General features: G+C 34.0%; 1 protein-coding gene across 1 annotated transcript in view; it reads right to left on the reverse strand.

Annotated features, from left to right (window-relative positions):
* The window catches only part of LOC114752971 (UBP1-associated proteins 1C-like), a 33772-nt gene extending 14736 nt beyond the window's left edge, over nucleotides 1–19036 (reverse strand). The window contains exons 1-3 of the mRNA XM_028941645.1: nucleotides 18963–19036; nucleotides 14908–15376; nucleotides 14553–14666 (exon numbers count right to left, since the gene is read on the reverse strand). Of these exons, the coding sequence (XP_028797478.1) occupies nucleotides 14553–14666; nucleotides 14908–15376; nucleotides 18963–19036 (657 nt within the window). The remainder of the gene's footprint in view (nucleotides 1–14552; nucleotides 14667–14907; nucleotides 15377–18962) is intronic.
* Nucleotides 19037–20463: the final 1427 nt, after the last annotated feature.

Below are 20463 nucleotides of genomic sequence, written 5' to 3' on the forward strand. Positions count from 1 at the left end.
ATGAAAAGTAAAATAGTAAATAAAATTTATTTTAATATAAATTTTAGGTAAAAATAATATTTTTCTAATTTTTTTAAAAATATTTCTAGCCGCATTAACTAATTAAATTAAACTTTGTTTTAGAAATAGAATGTAATTGTCATAAACTCAAAAAGTAGTCAAAGTACTTACCTCTCGTTAACATTCCACTTAATCCCTTTCTTTTATTCCTATTTTTGTTCCTTGCGTCATTTTTCAAACCCGCTGTCAAAGCTTACCATTGTATGACATATGTTGACTATTGAAGTCGTTTTATTAACATTATAATAATATTAACCTCTTTCAATGATTTTAAAATAAAAATATTATAATAATATTAACAATAATTCTTCAAATCTCAAGTGAATTTAAGAACTCGATTTTCAACCTGTCAATAACCTTGTTTTCAGAATAATAAACAATAAAAGAAGTTTCCTTTTTTTTTTAGGCTAAAGTATATATTTAGTCTTTTAACTTTGCAAAAGAATATTAATTGGATTCCTTTACTTTAAAAAATATACTTTTAATCTTTTAACCCTAAAACCATTAACAAAAAATGATGACATACGTTGATAAAACATGCTCAAATGCTAACACATTAAGTTTATTTTTCAAAATAACTATGATTGTTATAAAAAATATTATTTGAGCCTAATGATTTTCAGGTTAAAGGACCAAATGTATCATTTTTGAAGTTAAGAAACCATATTAAAACCTTACATAAAGTTAAAGAACTAAATTTATATTTTGGCCTTTTTTTTTGTGAAAAGAGAGATTTTATTGATAACTAATATTTTAAGAGATTCTAGCTCACACACTCCCTAGAGTTCCACACAGTGTGTCCCGGTGGCTCATTCGAACTTCTTTTTCATCCATTGAAGAAAACTACGTCACCTGATTGTAGAAGAAGTAAAAGGAATTAGTACTAAATTTTTCCTTTTCAGATTCAGAACTAGTATATTTTATTATTACTTGATCATTTTATCCTAAACTAAATTCTATTTTGACTCTATGATATTCACAATAAAAGCTCCCAATTAATGCCCCAAATTAATTTCTCAAATGAACTCTTAGAAATCACCGAAAATTAATTGATAACTCTTAAAAACATGCTCAAAATATTGTTTAAAACTATTCAAAATGAAGACGTGTCACTTGCCAATTACCATGCAAGTTGCAATTTTAATAATTGAGCTGTGCGCTAACCCAATAAGCAACCTGCTTTGTATGAAATCACCCGAGCAAGGACAAGGGCAAGGGTGTTGCTTTTTTAAGGTGTGTCACTTGCCAACTTAGAGTGGCGTTGTCCATACCTCAGCTTATTCTCTCCAAATCATACCTTTCCTTCTTGTGAAAACTCTTCATGATCGACAATGTCCATTAACCTAATCCCAGATAAAGATGAGGTCGAATTCTTCTGGTGGAGAAACCTGGGATTACTATCGGGTATCATTGGCCTGTTATCTTATCTTCTGAGTTCCTCTTTTCACTTTATATTTGGTGAGTTGAACACTTGGAAGACTCTTCTGTATATTTTTTTGAGTCTGATCCTTCCCTACGGTATCTTCTTCGTGAAGACATGGAAACCTCTTCAGAATTTATTGTTCAGATCTCACCTAGCATTTCTGGCCTTGCTCCTCTCCTCAATTTACTGTTATTTCTATGACAAATTCGTGAAGGAAAAGCCGGACATGTTCAGTCTCCTTTCTACTGTTTCATTTGCTTTGACGTCTTTAAGCTTGAAAAGGCAGAATATTCAACTGGGATTTGAGGATGATCTTCTCAAATTTTTCCTGGGTTTTCTCACCATTCAACTCATGAAGATCAACTTGCTTCTCGCTTTGGTGGGAGCAGCTTTGTGTTACTTCGCCATCGTTCTAATTCCTTGGAGTTTAGATTCTCCATTGGAGACTGTTAGTTGTATTACTGCCCTCCAAGAGAACGTGGCAATAAAAATTGATACTCGTGCTTTCGATCTCCGAAAACAATTGTGTTCCACTCAGCTCGGAATTGTGAAGGACAGTGAAAATCCTGAGAGACTCGTTTACCCTTCAGATTTTGAGTCCAAACTCAAGGACGCAATCGCTTCTGGGTTAGTTGAAGAGTGTTACGACGCTTTCATCACTTGGCGAAAGCAGTTCCTAAACGACCAGATGACTACTATGGGGTTTCAGAATCTCAGCATCAATGAAGTCCCCAGGTTGCCGATGAAAACTCTCAAAAACGACATCCAAGAATGGACAAAAGCTTGTCATTTGGTCGTTAAGAGGCTGTTTCCCGAGGAACGGCATGCCTGCAGTGTCGTCTTCTCGGCGCTCTCTCCTCGGGACGAACTGTCCTTCATGGAGGTCTGTCGGGGAATAACGACACAGCTATTGAATTATGCCAAAGCCGTTTCGACTACAACGCTGTCGCCGGAGCGTTTGTTCAGAATTGTCGACGTTTTGGACACATTCCAGGAGATTTTGCCTGACATAGAATCACTGTTCCGCAATAAGATTTGTGAGTTTCTCTACGATGAAGCTATCGCAGTGAGTAAAAGGCTAGGAGAAGCAATCACAGGAGTCTTCAAAGAGCTCGAGAATCTGATTCTTCAAGACCCGGCAAAGGTAAATACACCCGAGTCTCCACGCCTGATTTATATTTACCAATTCTGATCATTTTTTCGCCACATGAAATTATATGTTTTGTGTATAATGAAGCGTAAAATTACGAGCTTCTCCCATCATCCTTTGGTTCCATTTCTAGTCCCTCACTCCGTTCGTTCTTCGCTTCCTTGAATCGTCAGGTGGTTCTCTTTGACGAATAAGATGGCCACCATGCTGCACACTTGAACGTGTTTGGAAATGTTTCTATCATTGCTCCCAAAAGAGGAAGTGGGTAAGCTTTATCAAGAGCCAAAAGTGTCCTTAACCTCCTTGTCGCTGACTTTTTAATTCCGATCCTGAGAGCTTCGTCTCGATCTCGTTCTGGAGCTGCCAGAAGAGCCCCGTAGTGTCGCGTTGCTCCTCCGCCCGCTGAGTCTTGTTCATTATGAAAAGCATCCCCGTGGCGGCGGCGAAGAGGAGGCCGGAGGAGAGCTTGAAACCGGGAAGCGCTGCTACGTTGGCAGCGACGACTCCGGCCATGGTAGATCCGGCGAGGGTGATCGTGTTGATGGAGTGGAGAAGATGGGTGTTCCGGTTGTCCCGCTGCTCGCCAATGTTGTGGTCCGTCCATCTCTACTCGATCGGCTACTGCTTCGACGATCACGTACAATTCCGATCTGATCAGATCAGTGCCGTGAAAGTGTGAGACGGTGACGTTGGTTGTGAGAGGGAAGAATTGGGTGGGGGAATATCGTTGGCATTTTTGCCCCAGTTTTAAATACAATAGGAATCAAACTTGCCTACGCAATATGTAATGTTGAATCACCTCGAAAAATACCTATGCTCTCAAATAATTAAATACTAATTATTATATCATAATATCAAACGCCCATGATATTTTCTTATTCGTTCATTCTATGGCACGCAGCTAGCAGGAGCCAGCAGAGGTGGGCTTCATCCGACAAACCGTTATGTGATGAACTACCTAAGAGCTGCTTGTCAATGTCCGAAGCAACTCGAAAGAGTTTTCGAGGGCACCCATGTTTCATCGTTGCCATCATCGTCCGCTTCTCCCTCTTTATCTGAGCAAATGCTTCGGATTGTGGATTTGCTGGAGACCAATCTGGAGGCTAACTCTAAGATCTGTGATGACGACCCGGTTCTGTGCTCTTTTTTCATGATGAACAATATAGGATACATAGTTCAAAATGCCATGAACAGTGAACTCGCAGACCGGTTAGGTGGCGATTGGCTGCAAAAACACATTTTGAAAGTGAACCAATACCATGAGACTTACCAGAAAAGTTCATGGGATAGAGTGCTTGAACTGTTGAACATTATGGACTCTGACGGGACACTTGTTCAATCCCAACTTGCCAGAGACAGGTTTGAGCTCTTTAAGTTGCAGTTTGAGAAGATTTGTGAAAACCAGTCTCCATGGGTTATCCTTGATGATCACCTAAGAAATGCCATTACGAGTTCACTGAGGAGAACTATGTTGCCTGCCTATGAGAATTTCATGATCAAGTTCCTAAATGATGTCGAAACTGGAGATTTCGGAGTCCAAGTTATAGAGGGTCATATAAACCAGCTGTTTCTGGGAAAAGACGAGCACACAAACCCCAGGTAACAAGAGTGTGTGGGTGTGTGTGAGTGTGTGTGTGTGTGTGTGTGTGTGTGTGTTTTGGCCCTTTGGGTATTATTACCCAGAATCATTCGTAGATATTCCTATTGGTTTTCTTAAAATATCAAAGCATAATCTGATTGTACGATGAATCTGCTGCAGCAATATTCAACCAACATGGACGGTGGTGTTACCGAGTGCAAAAGATTTTCATGAATGGGAGGAGTATGGTGAGAAGACGATCCTCAGTAGGACACACCCAAGGTAATTTCATAAACTGTACAGATTAAAGGATTATATTGACTTATATAAATGCAATTTTTTCTGGGATAATAAATCTATCTACCTTAATTTATTGCTCCCGACTAGGACATTGGATGTTAATGTGAAATTTATAAACATTTAAACAATCTCATGGATTCATATATTATTTGGGATTGTAGTATTGGCAGAAAATACTGGTGGTGCATATACAGGGATGATCAAGGTTGTAGGGCGACAAAGCATGCTCGGCAAATACAAGAAAACCCAAGTTTGTACAAGATTCGCTACTCTGGGTTCCACACATGCTACTTTCAAAGCTTGACAGCTGGGCTGTAGTGAGGATGAACCAAAATGGATCCTTCAAGCATATGAATGTTGTTAAGTTTATTGAAGTAGTCAATTACTATGCTTTTCGTATTAAGTTTGTAATAACAGAGAGCGTGCAAGACTGAGGGATCGGCCACGAATCCAGTTATGCTGCATATATCCTTTATGTTCTCCATATATACTGATTTTTAATATCTGATGGCTAGAATGTAGCCCATTATTTATAGATCTGCAGTTTTTAAATTTCTATTATCCTCCAAATATTCACAAGAAGAGAGGAAATTTTCTTTATTCAAAAAAAAATATCACGAGAATTAATTTAGTTTGCAATCTCTCATTCACGCCAAATGCTAAACAAAGACCCCAAACAACTGAAATTTCAATCTAAACAATCAAAGGGTGTGAATGGATCGAAGTAAAAGACCAAACAAAGTTTTTTTAAAAAAATAGACAGTCTACTTTACTACCTGAAAGTGAACGATAATAAGGCGGAAACTATTTTAGCATTTATTTGGATGACCCTTTCCAAAACATACTTTGAAACATTTTTCTATGAATAAATGTAACAGCTACATATCTGGCTGAAATTAAATAAATGATTTATTTCTAATATATCTTTCTAAAATATTCTTATGCATATTAATTTATAAGTTAAATAAGATATTGAAACTGAACAGGCCAAGACAATGGTTCAAAATGGGGTCAGATTAATTATAATTAAAATAATTTAACTAAAATGTACAAAATATTTAGGAAAAAAAAAGGCATCAGGCTCCCACATACCATTACTAGACCACTCAAGACTTAACCGTGAAGAAATTAAAGATGTGCTCTTTGATCAACCCTCTTCTCTTCTCTCGACCAGGAGGCGGACGTTGATGAAGCATAGGTTTTTTTGTTGTTTTACCAGTGCTCAGTTCTTATTAAAAAAAAAAAAGCAAAAGAAATTAAAGATGTCGGTCTGCGTAACACAAAAAAAGCGAAAAAAGGGTTTTGCACTTTGAATGTCAGCGTCACGAGTCCTGATGACCTAAAAGAGGATAAGTCTTAGGTGCCACCAGGCAGAGTGGCCCCCCTCTCTCAATCAGGTACTTGACTACTTATACTGTTATACTGCTTTTGCTTCTGTTCAGATTTTAATAAGAAAAATCCAAAAAAAAAAATCTCTTTGCACCTGCTTTTTCCCCGCCAAAAAAGGGCCTTTTTTCCCAATTCTATCACTCAAGCCAAAAGAAAAATTGCTTTCCTTTATCAAGGATACGAAACATTAAAATTTCAATCCAATAATTCTACCTCTAGAACATTTCCAATGCATGAAACGAAAGCCCTATCGGCTTCTGCAATCGCTGTACACTCTGTCTTGCCCCACTCTCTTTGTCTGTTTGTGCGCTCACATGATGCCTTAGAATGGGACCATTCATATTATTGACGTTGTGAAGCTTTGAAATCGAATGCATTTCATCTTTTTCCACCGACTTTCTCTTTTCTCTCTTCATCTTTCTTTCTCTTTAGAACACTTTCCAAGCGTCTACTTGGACAATCAAAGTCCATCAAAACACAGTTGTGTTCTTGTAACCTCAGATATGTACAGCTGTGTCATAGTTAGCTCAGCTTGCCTCAGGTCAGGCCGAAGGGATGTTGGTAAAACTTGTTTTTGCCATATAAACTCCCATCAATGAAGAGTCCAAAACCCAGAGAGAGAACCAGAAAAGAAATTTCATTTTCATGGGAATTTAAAAGTTCTTTCCTTTATTTGCATGGATCTGTTGAACAATATAGATCACATTTTCACTTCGTACTTTTTTACGAAAATGATAGTGCAAAATACCTGTAGAATTAGAATATCAAAAGCCCAATTCAGGGATCTGAATTTATAATACCAGACTGAGAAAGAAGCAGCAATTTGGAACCTGCAAATCTTGGAAAAAGACCTCATTATTTCCTCCATCATTTTCACCCCTTCTCTCTCCTACCAAGGTGCCCTCTCCCACTCACAGTCAGAGACTTCCCTTCCTCATCCCTCTCACGCCCACGCAAGCGAGGAATCTCTCCTGTAACTGATTTGTCCCCATGATTATTCCCTTCTCAATATTTTGCCTGATGCAGAATTTGGAATACTATTCACAAACGACAGCCGCTTTAATTTCTGATCTTCTTGTATGGTTCCAGTGCAACATCATTAAGTGAGAAAATCTAATTACTATAAGCCAGATTCTCACCCCTCTCTCTCTATACACGCGCGTGCGCCTTTATCCACCAGTACAGGCTTGGTTAATCAGGAGCAGTAATTAAGTGCCTGCTTTAATTTGCCACAAAATCCATAACCTCAGATGCACTAATATTGCTTATAGCTATAGACTTTCTTACCATAGGCCATTGGTATCTGCCCAGCATTTTCATCTGGGTAACTGTCACAGTGACACCCAAGTTGCTAGTTAGTTATATATATCTGCTTCAACAAAACACGCGCTAGTAATCTTTACCATGAAACTAAACCGTACACACAGATTAAAAAAAGGCTTGTTTTAAAATACATAGAACTAAAAGAATAAGGAACTGGAGGGGTGCGTGGCTACGTGCTGTGAAAAATGGGAAGCAAAGAAGAAGTTGGTTTTCATGAATGACAGCAGCAACGACAATCTCAGGATTGGAGCTTAGTCGGGGGAATCTGCTTTTGTTTCTGTTCAGATTTTAGAGAGAGAAACCCGAAAAAGTATTGTTATTCAAGACACAATCATAGGATTATGATCCTTAAAATCACGCTCTATATTGTGTGTTTTGGACGATTCCAACTCATCAAACAGTGCGAACGGAGTGAGGAAGGAGCGTCAAGCTGCGGGTGACAGAGTGCGCTGTGCCAGGAGAGAGAGAGTCGTGACGATGGAGCAATTAATGAGGCCGAGTAAATTTGTACTTTTGTCCCCTGAATTAGGCTTTTAATGTTTCCAAGAGAAATTCTTGATGTTATCGACACGTACCAACTGAGTGCCTGTTTGGCATCACTTATTTTGAGTTTATAAGTAGCTTATAAACTCGATTGACACAATTAGGTCTGTTTGGATCAACTTTTCTGTAATCGGGTTTTTATCTGAAAAGTTACAATAAGCGATAAGCTAAAATTTCAATGCCAATTAACAAATCATATTCACAGCTATATATATTGGTTGGATTTGAAAATAGATTAAGTTGGTATAATATAGTTTTCTTTAATACTCCTCCGTTCCTAAATATAAGACCCTTATACTAATACTAGTGTGTATAAGGGTCTTATATTTAGAACCGAGGGAGTATTAAAAGTTTTTTTCTCAACCAATTCTTTTTCTATTCATCATTTAAGTTGATAATTATAAACTAGTTTAAATATGCAGCTTAAATTTTCTTAAAAAAGTTATCCTTTTATTCCCCCTTGACATATTTCCTGTCTTTTTAACCTATTTTTGTTTTTCAATATTAATAAAATTTCTAACCTACTTTTATGAACTTATAATAACCATTGAAAACATCAAAGATACACTAGAAATAATGTATGGAGAGTGAAGAACCAGTTGGGAACTTAATTTTTAATGTTTTAATAAATATATATAGAGCATTTTAGTTAACTCAAATCATTTAAAATTTCATAAAGAAATATGCTTTTTTATTGATATTTCAATAACTTGTGGTCACCAAATATAATAATATCTTACAAGGCTCTTCAGGTGTCAATTGCCCCAAGATGAATTAATATCATCAACACATCAATATCAGTAGGACAATAATAACGTGAAATTATTTATATCAATTATGTTAATTTCTCTAATCAAATATGATGATGTGTTTTATTTTCTACACATTAGTATTTAATAATATTTAATTATAAACCTACATGAAATATAGAAGAATAAGTATTCGTGTGTGATTGGAGAAGTTAACTGAATGGATATAAAAAACATGACTTATAATAAATTAAATTTTGTCGTCTCTCATATATTTTAATTTTCTTCTTTTCCAAGAGGGTGATGCGTCAGAGCATCACTGTGCATGTAAGCTATTTAATTTTCTGGACCTGAGATTATACCTTAAAATTTATTTATTTTTAAATATCTTTTTTGGCCAAGTCTGTGCATCAAATTTTCTTAATTATGTTCTAGTTTCTAAACAAATTTAAATAATCATCATTACATTGTTTCCTCTGAAACAGGCGGTAAAGGAAAAGATTAGTTTCCTTTAAACATGCTCCCTTCTCTATTTAATATGAAAACTAATTTGACATTTAATTTGATTTTAAATATAAGGTCTTATTTATTTTGTTCCTCGTACTTATCTATTTTTTTTAAAATAACTTATGTAGTAGTTACACATGTTAAATATTTTATTAAATAATAATTTTAGCTAACACACATAATTTGTAAGGATGTTTTAGAGAAAAAATACCTATTTATTATAAATAACAAATTTAACTAATTATTTTAATATCTCCAAATTAATCAATTGAGCTTTATATTATGCAGCAGTGGTAGCGTATGGAACACAGAATAATCATTTTTAGATATAAAAGATATATGATTAAAGTGAGGAGAGAATTTCAACAGCGCTAACAATATTATTGTCAAACGTATCGAAATAGTTTTTCCTAAGATTTTAAGATAAAAGTTATTTAAGTGTTTTTGGAGACTTGCTTTGATTCTCATAGTGATATTTATTATTTAATATTTTTTGTTTTCATTGTTTAACTTTTACTTAACAAAAATTGCCACCCCATTGTATACGATAACATCTCGTTAGTACTAGTATTTTACAGGAAAAAGGCATCAAAATCCTCTCAAAAATGCTAAAGAACAAATTAAAGTGAGTGAATTTCAAAATTCCAAATTAGACTCCTTGTAATATTGTAAAATTTTAAAATATTATGAAATGACACCGCAGTCCTCATTTCCGTTGACTACTTTTATATAGCTATTGACAATTTTAATTTAACTATTGACTATTTTTATTTTTAAAGTCCTGGTGACTACTTTTATGTAATTATTAACTACAAAAGAGTAGTAAATAACTAAGCAAAAAGTGGTCACTAGATTTCCAGTAATATTTAATGTATTTTTTGAGTTTTTGAAACAAAAGTAGTTAATAGCGAAACTAGAGTCAATAGCTGGATAAGAATAGTTACCACATTTTTAAAAATATATAAAAGTAGTCAACTGCAATGCTAGAATAATCAATAGATAAACAAGAATAGTCATCGGAGTTCTAAAAACAAATGTAGTCATTAGCTAAAAAAAAGAAGTCAAAACATAAAAAAAGAGTATCAACAAGACTCTAGCGGCTAGCCACTGACAAGGTCACCAATGTCAAAGCTCCGACGGCAGAAAACCAACTAAGGGTACTACGGTGGCAATATTTAAGAAAAAATGGTGAAGGACATATGTGTAATTTTGTAAGATTTGAAAATTTCAAAATGATAGAAGGGATCTGAATTGGGATTTTGAAATTTGAGCACATTGATTTGTCCTTTAAAAAATTCTAGGGTGTTTTATTGCTTTTTTTCCTATTTTATAAGGCATCACTGCTTTCTTTAACCTTATTTGATCCGAAAAAGGATCTTCGAAGACCAATGAAAGTTGAAGCTTTAAATTGTATAAAATTCTCGGGTGTATATAATTTTTCTTAATAACTTTTACTTAAAATCTAATAGTAAGGAATCTCCAAACTTTCAAGAATATATATGTAATCCCAAACTATTAATTTTATATTTCTTAAATGTTATTTCTGTATGAATATAATCTTCTCAAATTTTGAGTTATGTTTAGATAATTTTCTTAAAATTTAAGTCACTATTAACAAATAAATAATGAACATAAACTAACAGTACCCGAGTTATCTGCATAATTGTTAAATTGAGACATGTTTATGATAAGGTTTCAAAAGTTAATCAGATTATTCACATATGACATAAAGTTTCAGAAAATTTTGTATAATCTAACCTTATTTTTAAATAAATTTTTGAAAAAACTATATTGAAGGTACCTATCTATACTTTCTCTTAATTTTTAATTTAGTATCTATGTGTTTTTTTTAATTAAATCATTTATTTATTTTTAACAACATTAGCTCTTATAACTTTGTTCTATTGGTATTTTTAGTCTATATACAAAAGTTAAAGATGTTAATAAGGCAAAATTAAATATTTAATTAAAAAACATATAGGTACGAGATTAAAAATTAAAAAAATATAAGTACCATAGGTTTCCTCTCTATATTAACAATTTTTGTAGCAGTCAGAGAAAACGCGTAACGGATGTTGACTGGACAAATTTTGCTAAGAGAGAACGCGTAAAGTCTATACCCAGACATCACCAACCTTATAATAAAGTTCTAAACTCAAGCAATTTTTTTTTAAAAAAAATCTATATTTAATGTAAGAAGCTGCTGTATTTTTTATTTTTAAAAAAAAATTAGTTAAAAGTAGTATTAAGGGACAAGATATGATAATAAAAAATCTTTAAAAGTAATTAATTAAATTTAAGTTGTTGACCAGGTTGAGACGGGGTGACTGTGGGGGACAAACACCCAGCCACAGATTTGAAAGTTGGTAGGAGATTTTCATAATCATTAGTTTCTGGACTCTAACGGTCACAGTCAGATAAAACGGTTGCTGTTTGACCAGCCAGGAGTCTTGTTGTGTGACGTTGAATCGTTACCATCACCGTGCAATCAAATCATATCCAACGAGTCTCCACTTACCTACTTAATACTACCCCATATTCTTAATATAAGACTTAAATAATTAATTTAGAAAGATTAAAAAAATAGTTAAATTAATTATTAGTTATAAATAGGTGTTGTTTTTCCTAAAATATCTTTACTAATCATGTATATTAGTTAGAATTACCATTTGATGAAACTTTTAATATGTATAATTATTACAAGGACTACTTTAAAAAAATGAATAAATATGAAAAAAAAATGAATTAAAGTATTATATTTAGGATCAAATTAAAAGTTAAATAAACTTTTACTCCTCCAATCCTAAATATAAAATTTATTTTGTAGTGAAAATAGATCTTACATCTAAGATCAGAGAGAAAATAATAAGAAACATAGGTAGTAATTAATATAAGACATGGGATTCAAAAAACACAACGTAGGATCCCAGAGGAAGGAAAGTGAGTGAACACATGGTGCAGATTATGAGCAGGCATGTCTCCTTGCCTTGCTCTACAAGTGCTAATATCTGGGCCTTGGGATCCATTTCTGTATCTCGTAAGTCTCCAGCCTGTATAGATATTCATGTATCACCAGCCCACTGAGTTTGGTTAAGAGTCCTATGAATTTCATTGCGTAGCTGAAGAAGAAAGACATATTTCAAAACCAACAAAAACAAAGATGTTTATATGACATTTGTAATAAATAATCACATGCATTAGTTTGTGGCTGAGCACACATCGTGTACTTCCTGTGAGATATGTTCATTTGATTATGTTTGATGCTAAATTTTTCACTCTTGATTTCGTAGGAGATATTTGGCAACCTTGTATTCTTGCGGAGTAAGTAGTCTGTTGATTTGTAATCCACTTTGACATAACACCCTTTAACCTTACGTAGATCTGGTCTTCTGGCTCATGTTTTAATTTAGTTCTTTCAACTTTAATTTGTTTTATATCTTATTCAAGCTATACTTATTCATAAAAAAGGGAAAGAAACTGCCGTCTTTGAAGGAATTTGTTCATAATCTCTCAATGACAACAGTTTAAGAAATTGAAACAAAAATATTATTTATATTAAAATAAAATTTCAAAAAAATTAATATCTGTTTTTTCCATATTAAGATATTTTCACTTAAATTTATAGAATTTTCAACGTACATGGGCCTAACTTTTTAACTTGGATTGGTTGTGAAAATTGCAACCCATTCGAAAATGAACCAAGTTTAGCCCAACCCACTTAACTTGTGGATTGGCCTTTTCTAATTTGTATTTTTTAATCAAATATGGAGGTCATGATATTCAAATATATTGTTATTTATCCGTGTTAAATTTTATTTATATATAATTATTACTTTAATGATTTTCATCTTTATTTTATTATTACTTTGTAGATAATATATTCATATTTTGTCATCTATGCTATATTATTTATTTAATTTTGTGGATTTGGATACAGTTAATTGCATTTTTCAAATTTGCATGAACTTGTTGAAAAATACGTCCAATACCCTAAAATATCTTTTTAATGCATTTTAAGGCAAAAGAGTACTTTCAAAGCACCTGAAAACTACTTTAAGATGCTAGATATATCATATAATACTTTCGGATACTGGATATACACTAGAAAAAAATAGTTCAAGATGCTGGATATGCCGAAGGGCAGTGAGGGGGATTTTTATAATTTTTTTAAAAAACCAAAATCTCTATTTAATCATGTATGAATAGGAGAATTTTTCTTATTTTGAGGTCATAATTTGAAAATTTTAAATTCCAACAATCATTTTTCATGCCATTTTCCCGTTTATATTGTTGACATGAAAAATATGTAGAATTAAGAAAACTACCTCGAGGCTTCTGCTTTTTTCAATTTAAAAAACAAAAAGCTTTTTCGTGCTTAATTATTTCTGATATGAAGGAGAAAAATATTCGTTTTCCTTTTTCTATTGAGACGAAACGATATCTATTACTACTTTCAGTCCTAAATATAAAAACTAGTTGAATAATTTAAGTAAATTAAGAAAATAAATTAAGTTAGTTATTTATAATAAACATGTGTTGTCTTTCTTAAAATATCCTTACCAATCAAATTTATGAATTAGAATTATTATTATTAGAAGTACTATCTTGAAAAAAAATTAAATAAATATAAAAGAAAAAATAAATTGAAGTCTCATATTTAAAACTAAAATAAAAATCAAATGAGTTTTATATCTACCGGTAGCACTTCATTCCACTTTATATCCTTGTAAAAATATGTACTCCTCTAGTCTTAAATATAAAATCCCTTTTACAGTGTAAAATTATACTACAAAAAGTATCCCATATTTAGAACGAGAGGAATATAATGCATCAAGCGAAACTAAGACGCGGATGTTATTTCTCTCTTTAGAATCGATATAGGAACTTTCGGCCAAGTCAGTAATCCCTTGGAAGCATGCCATTGCGCAAGCCGTAAGAAGCAAGAACTCAATTTCAAGGGCGCATCATTTGCCTAGTCATGGGTGATTCCCCCCCCCCCCCCCAAACAAAAAAAAGTCGATTAAAATCATCTTAAACTTTTACTGAATTTAGAAATAAAAAAATATCACAACAATGGTGATAATAAACAATAAACAACAAAGGAAATTTCCTTTCAGTGATTCAAAATCATTTTATACAACAACTGAATACAATTGCATAATAATAATCAATTTGTTCCTGCAAAATTTTTTTGTAAAGGGAGACGGGGGAGGCTTAAAAAATAAATTAAAACAACCTCGTCCTCCTTCACTTCCTCAGTAGGTTTAGACGCAAAAATGGACCCGCCTCCTTTCAATTCTAAACGATATCAATTAACGTCTAAACAATAGCAAAATATCACCAAATAAAAGCCAGGGATTCCAGCTTACAAGGTTGCAACTAGTCACCATCCCTGGCCACCAAACGCACATACTTCTTCTCAACTGCAAATCTGGAACTCGAATTTATCTGTCACCATACGAAATTTCATAAGAAACACATGTAATTGGTAAGAGATAAATGAACATAAATACAATCGAATGGGCCAACCTTATGCTCAAGTGCCTCACTAAGTTCAGTTTCATCAACTTCAACGCCAGATTCCTGCAAGGCTTTCAAGACATGTTTTCTCAACTTCTTCATCTTCAATTTTCCATCAGGATGCTGCTTCCCAGGAAAAGGAAAGCACATGTAAGTGCACAAACAGGCATACAAAACATAGGCAAACTAAATTCGCTAAAATTTACCCCTCACTCGGAAAAGGCATATTTAAAGGAAATTCATCGGAGAGGACAGAAGGTCCATGCATACAATCTCAAGCTCACTATGAGGATAAGAACTGCGCATCGTCCAAAATAAAACACAAAATAAGCACACATATCACTCTGAATCCACAGATACTTACAGATTTCAACTCTGATTTGATAAACTTCTTCCACTTTATGTTCTTCTTGTCATTAACCATCGTTTCTTTCTTCAAACGATCTTCTTTTCTCCCAGCCTCTGCTCCTTCAGCCTGAACTACTTCCCCATTTCCCAACTCACCTGAATTGTCATCCCTGCCCTTTTTCCTGTTAGGGTCATCCTCCGCCACATCAGATTTCCTCTTTTTATTTGATTGAGAGATTTCATCCCCCGATTTCAAGTTATTGTGTTCAGATGGATCTTGCAATTTTGTCTGCTGTCCATTATTGTTGAGTTGGACCTTATCATTGGAAGCTTGCTCCACTGGAAGCTTTGCATCCGGAGAAGATGCGTCCATCTGAGTTGGTTGTTGCTTTGCAGCATGGAATGCCCGAGCTTTTGCCCTGTGTTTCTTTCCATCGGCGTGGAGAAGATGTGTTTGCTTACTCGTAGCTCTTGTGTTGCAGAGGCTGAAAAGCAACAAATAAATCAAGGAGAATGAATTTGGTGGCAGTGCAGCCAGCAACAAAGCTTAGTTAATAACTTAAGATTCTGGGAACCAAGTACAGGCACAATTCAATTCCCAATTATTAACAGGACACATCTGTAAGGGTATTTCAGATAATCAGTTGTTTTTTACAATAGAACTAATAACTGCGTGGATTCTAAATGAAGAGGTAAATAAGGCATCCGAATAAACAAAAGGACAAAGAAGGCATCATCTACCAATCTGGAATTTTGATTTTGAATTTTACAAAACATATAGTGGGATTTACAGCTTTCATAGCAAGAGTTACTACTTCGTCAATAAGTTTTGCAACATGTTTTGAAGGGCTGGGTAAGTTTTGCCGAATTTTACAAACACATGATGAGATTTACAACTTTCATAGTGAGATTTACTACTTGATCAATGGGTTTTACAACCTGTTCTGAGGGGTTGGGCAACTTCTCTATAAAAAAAAAATATAATTCCATGCTGAATTTTACAAAACACATAGTGGGATTTATAACTTTCATAGTGAAAGTCACTACTTTTTCAATGGGTTTTGCAATATGTTTTGAGACCAAAAATCAAAATTTCATATTGATACCTAGTGCCTTATTTGTCATTTTGTTTATTCAGATGCCTTATTTGTCATTTTGAAATTCAGAAGGTATTTTATTATCATTTTCTCCTTAATTAATCAGGAGCGGTAATTAAGTACTTGCTTTGCCACAAAATCCATAACCTCGATCAGAGGCACTAATATTGGTAGTTCACTATTTTTTCTTGTTTGTAGTGATGCAGACAAGAGAAGGTGAGCTTTCCAAGCTACAAGTCTACTTTTAATCATGTAGAAAGAACATGGTTGCAGATGTGAAATTTATTCCTGCCAAAATATGTAAAGTATCCAAATATTTTCGTAGCTAGTCGAGCAGAAAAACAAACTTGCATGAACTTGACAACTGAATTTTCAGATGAGGAATATTTGGGCTAAAAATTGATGAAGATTTAGTACGATTTAATTCTTTTCCCGACCAAAAACAATACAAATCCAGGGCTTGTTTAATCGCCTCACAGCAAGATTGCGTAGCCTCAAAGTATATGATTTAGAGTTGCATACATTTTTTTATTATTCTAACTTTAAATTGCATAAAATTCTCGGGTGTATATAATTTTTCTTAATAACTTCTGATTAGAATTTAATACTGAGGAATCTCCAAACTTCCAAGAATATACATGTAATCCCAAACTATGAATTTTATATTTCTTAAATGTTATTTCTGTATGACTATAATCTTCTCAAATTTTGAGTTATGTTTAGCTAATTTTTTTTAAAATTTAAGTCACTATTAGCAAATAAATAGTGATATTGTTAAATTGAGACATGTTTATGATAAAGTTTCAAAAGTTAATCAGATGATTCACAAATGACATAAAGTTTTAAGAAAATTTTGTATAATTTAACCTTATTTTTAAATAAATTTTTGAAAAAAAAATCATATTAAAGGTACTTATACTTTCTCTTAATTTTTAAGTTGGTATCTATGTGCTTTTTTCTTAATTAAATCATTTCATTTTATTTTTTAGCAACATTAGCTCTTATAACTTTATTCTATTACCATTTTTAGTCTCTATACGTGGGTTAAAGATGTTAATAAGACAAAATTAAATATTTAATTAAGAGAAAAAACATATATGTACCAAATTACAAATTAAAAAAAAATATAGGTACCTCAAAATGGTTTTTTCTTTTCTATATTAATAATTTTTTGTAGCAGTCAGAGAAAACGCGTAACGGATGTTGACTAGACAAATTTTGCTGAGAGAGAACACATAAAATCTATTCTCAGACATCGTAAAATCTATACGTCCTGGGCGGTTGTCGAGTTTTTCCAACTTTCAAACACGAAGACGCCTTGACTAATGGCTATAGATCTCTTCATCCTTGCTTGCTGCCTCGGAAAGATTCTCATGCCATGAAAAGGGTGGGCCCATCTCTCTCGCAACGTAATGAATTTTTCTAAACATGAGATTGTGAGTTTAAATAAAAGGCAATAAATGCGTGAATTATATGATTAAAAAAATGAGGATTTCATGTGAGTTAAGAAATGCAGTTAAGATCAATCGCTATACCTTAAATTTTTTTTCAAAAAATATCTTTTTTGACCAAGTCTGTGCATCAATTTTTCTTAATTATGTTCTAGTTTCTAAACAAATTTAAATAATCATCGTTACATTTTTCCCTCTGAAACAGGCGGTAAAGGAAAATATTAGTTTCCTTTAAATATGCTGCCTTCAGTATTTAATATAAGAACTAGTTTGATATTTAATTTGATCCTAAATACAAGGTCCTAATTTATTTTGTCTCTCATATTTATCTATTTTTTTTATATAAAATAATCTCTACAATAGTTGCACATGTTAAATATTTTATTAAATAATAATTTAACTAACACACATGATTCGTAAGGGTGTTTTAGAGAAGAAAACACCTATCTATTATAAATAACAAATTTAACTAATTTTTTTAATCTTCCCAAATTAATCAATTGGGTTCTATATTATGTAACAGAGGTACTATATAGAACACAGAATAATCATTTTTAGATATAAAAGATATATAATTAAAGTGAGGAGAGAATTTCAACAGTGTTAATAATGTTATTGTCAAACGTATCGAAATAGTTTTTCCTAACCTCTACTTCACAAAAGTTGCCACCCCATTGTATACGATGACATCTTATTAGTACTAGTATTTTATAGGAAGAAAGACATCAAAATACTTTCAAAAATGCTAAAGAATAAATTAGGGTGAATGAATTTCAAAATCTCAAATTAGACTCTTTGTACTATTTTAAAATTTTAAAATATTATGAAATGACAGCACTATCCTTATTCCCGATGACTGCTTTCATATAGCTATTGACTACTTTAATTTAACTATTGATTACTTTTATTTTTAAAGTTTCGATGACTACTTTTATATAGCAGTCGCACAAGAGTAGTAAGAAAACCAATAGGAAAATCTACGGATGATTCTGGGTAATAAATAATTTAGTCAGATCCTTTTTCGGATAAATTGAGATTAAAAAAACAGTGATGCTTTATAAAATAGAAAAAAAAACCCTAGAATTTGTTAAAGGACAAATAAATGCGGGCAAATTTCCAAATCCTAATTCAGACCTCTTGTAGCATTTTAAAATATTTAAATCTTACAAAATTACACAAACGTCCTTCAATATTCTTTTTTTAAATATTGCCATCGTAGCACTCTTAGATCCAGTGACCTTATGGGTGGCTAGCCGTTAGAGCTTCGGTGACTGTTCTTTTTGTGTTTTGACTTTTTTTATTTTTAGCTAATGACTATATTTGTTTTTAGAACTTCTAAAGAGAAAGAAAGATGAAGAGAGAAAAGAGAGAGTTGGTGGAAAAAGAAGAAATGATGCGCCTGAATACTCAAAACCTAACGCCCTATGTTGCATTCCCTTCCGAAGCTTTACAACTTCAATAATATGATTGATCTCATTTGAAGGCACACAAACAGACAAAGAGAGTGGGGCAAGGGAGTGTACAGCTGTGTCATAATCAGCTCAGCTTTTGCCTCAGACCAGGCCGAACGGATGTTGGTAAAACTTGTTTTTGCCATATAAACTTCCATCAATGGAAGAGTCCAAAACCCAGAGAGAGAATCATGCAGAAAAGAAATTCCATTTTGATGGGAATTTAAAAGTTCTTTCCTTTATTTGCATGGATATGTTGAACAATATTGTATTACTGCCCTCCATTGGAGTTTAGATTCTCCATTGGAGACTGTTAGTTGTATTACTGCCCTCCAGGAGAACGTGGCAATAAAAATTGATACTCGTGCTTCCGATCTCCGAAAACAATTGTGTTCCACTCAGCTGGGAATTGTGAATGACAAAGAAAATCCTGAGAGACTCGTTTACCCTTCAGATTTTGAGTCCAAACTCAAGGACGCAATCGCTTCTGGGTTAGTTGAAGAGTGTTACGACGCTTTTGTCCCTTGGCGAAAACAGTTCTTAAACGACAAGATGACTACTACCGGGTTTCAGAATCTCAGCATCAATGAAGTCCACAGGTTGCCGATGAAAACTCCCAAAAACGACATCCAAGAATGGACAAAAGCTTGTCACTTCGTCGTTAAGACGCTGTTTCCTCAGGAACGGCATGCCTGCAGTGTCGTCTTCTCGGCGCTCTCTCGTCGGGACGAACTGTCCTTCATGGAAGTTTGTCGGGGAATAACGACACAGCTATTGAATTGCGCCAAAACCGTTTCGACCACAACGCTATCACCGGAGCGTTTGTTCAGAATTGTCGACGTTTTGGACACATTGGAGGAGATTTTGCCTGACACGGAATCACTGTTCCGTAATAAGATTTGTGAGTTTCTCCACGATGAAGCTATCGCAGCGAGTAAAAGACTCGGAGAAGCAATCAAAGGGTCTTCATAGAGCTAGAGAATCTGATTCTTTAAGACCCGGCAAAGGTAAATACACACGAGTCTCCATGCCTGATTTGCATTTACCCGTTCTGATCATTTTTTCGCTTTATGAAATTATATGCTTCATATAATGACGCGTAAAATTACGAGCTTCTCCCATCATCTCTTGCTTCCATCTCTAGTCCCTCACTCCATTCATTCTTCGCTTCCTTCGATCTTAAGGCGGTTCTCTTTGATGAATAAGATGGCCACCAAGTTGCAAACTCGAACTTGTTGGAAATTTTCCCATCACTGCTCCCAAAAGAGGACGTGGGTAAGCTTTATGAAGAGCCAGAACCTTGGCCATCGTGTCCTTAACCTCCTTGTCGCTGACTTTTAATTCCGATCGTGAGAGCTTCATCTCCATCTCGTTCTGGAGCTTCCAGAAGAGCCCCGTAGTGTTGAGTTGCTCCTCCGCAAGCTGTGTCTTGAAAGCGGGAGCCAGGGTAGATCCGGCGAGGGTGATGGAGTTGAGGAGGCGGGTGTTCCAGTTGTCCCGCTGCTCGCCAATGTTGTGGTCCATCCATCTCTACTCGATCGGCTACTGCTTCGAGGATCACGTACAATCCGAT

The sequence above is a fragment of the Neltuma alba genome, unplaced genomic scaffold (genome assembly GCF_004799145.2).
Source record: "Neltuma alba isolate B1F8T4 unplaced genomic scaffold, ASM479914v2 tig00007624_pilon, whole genome shotgun sequence".
NCBI lineage: Eukaryota > Viridiplantae > Streptophyta > Magnoliopsida > Fabales > Fabaceae > Neltuma > Neltuma alba.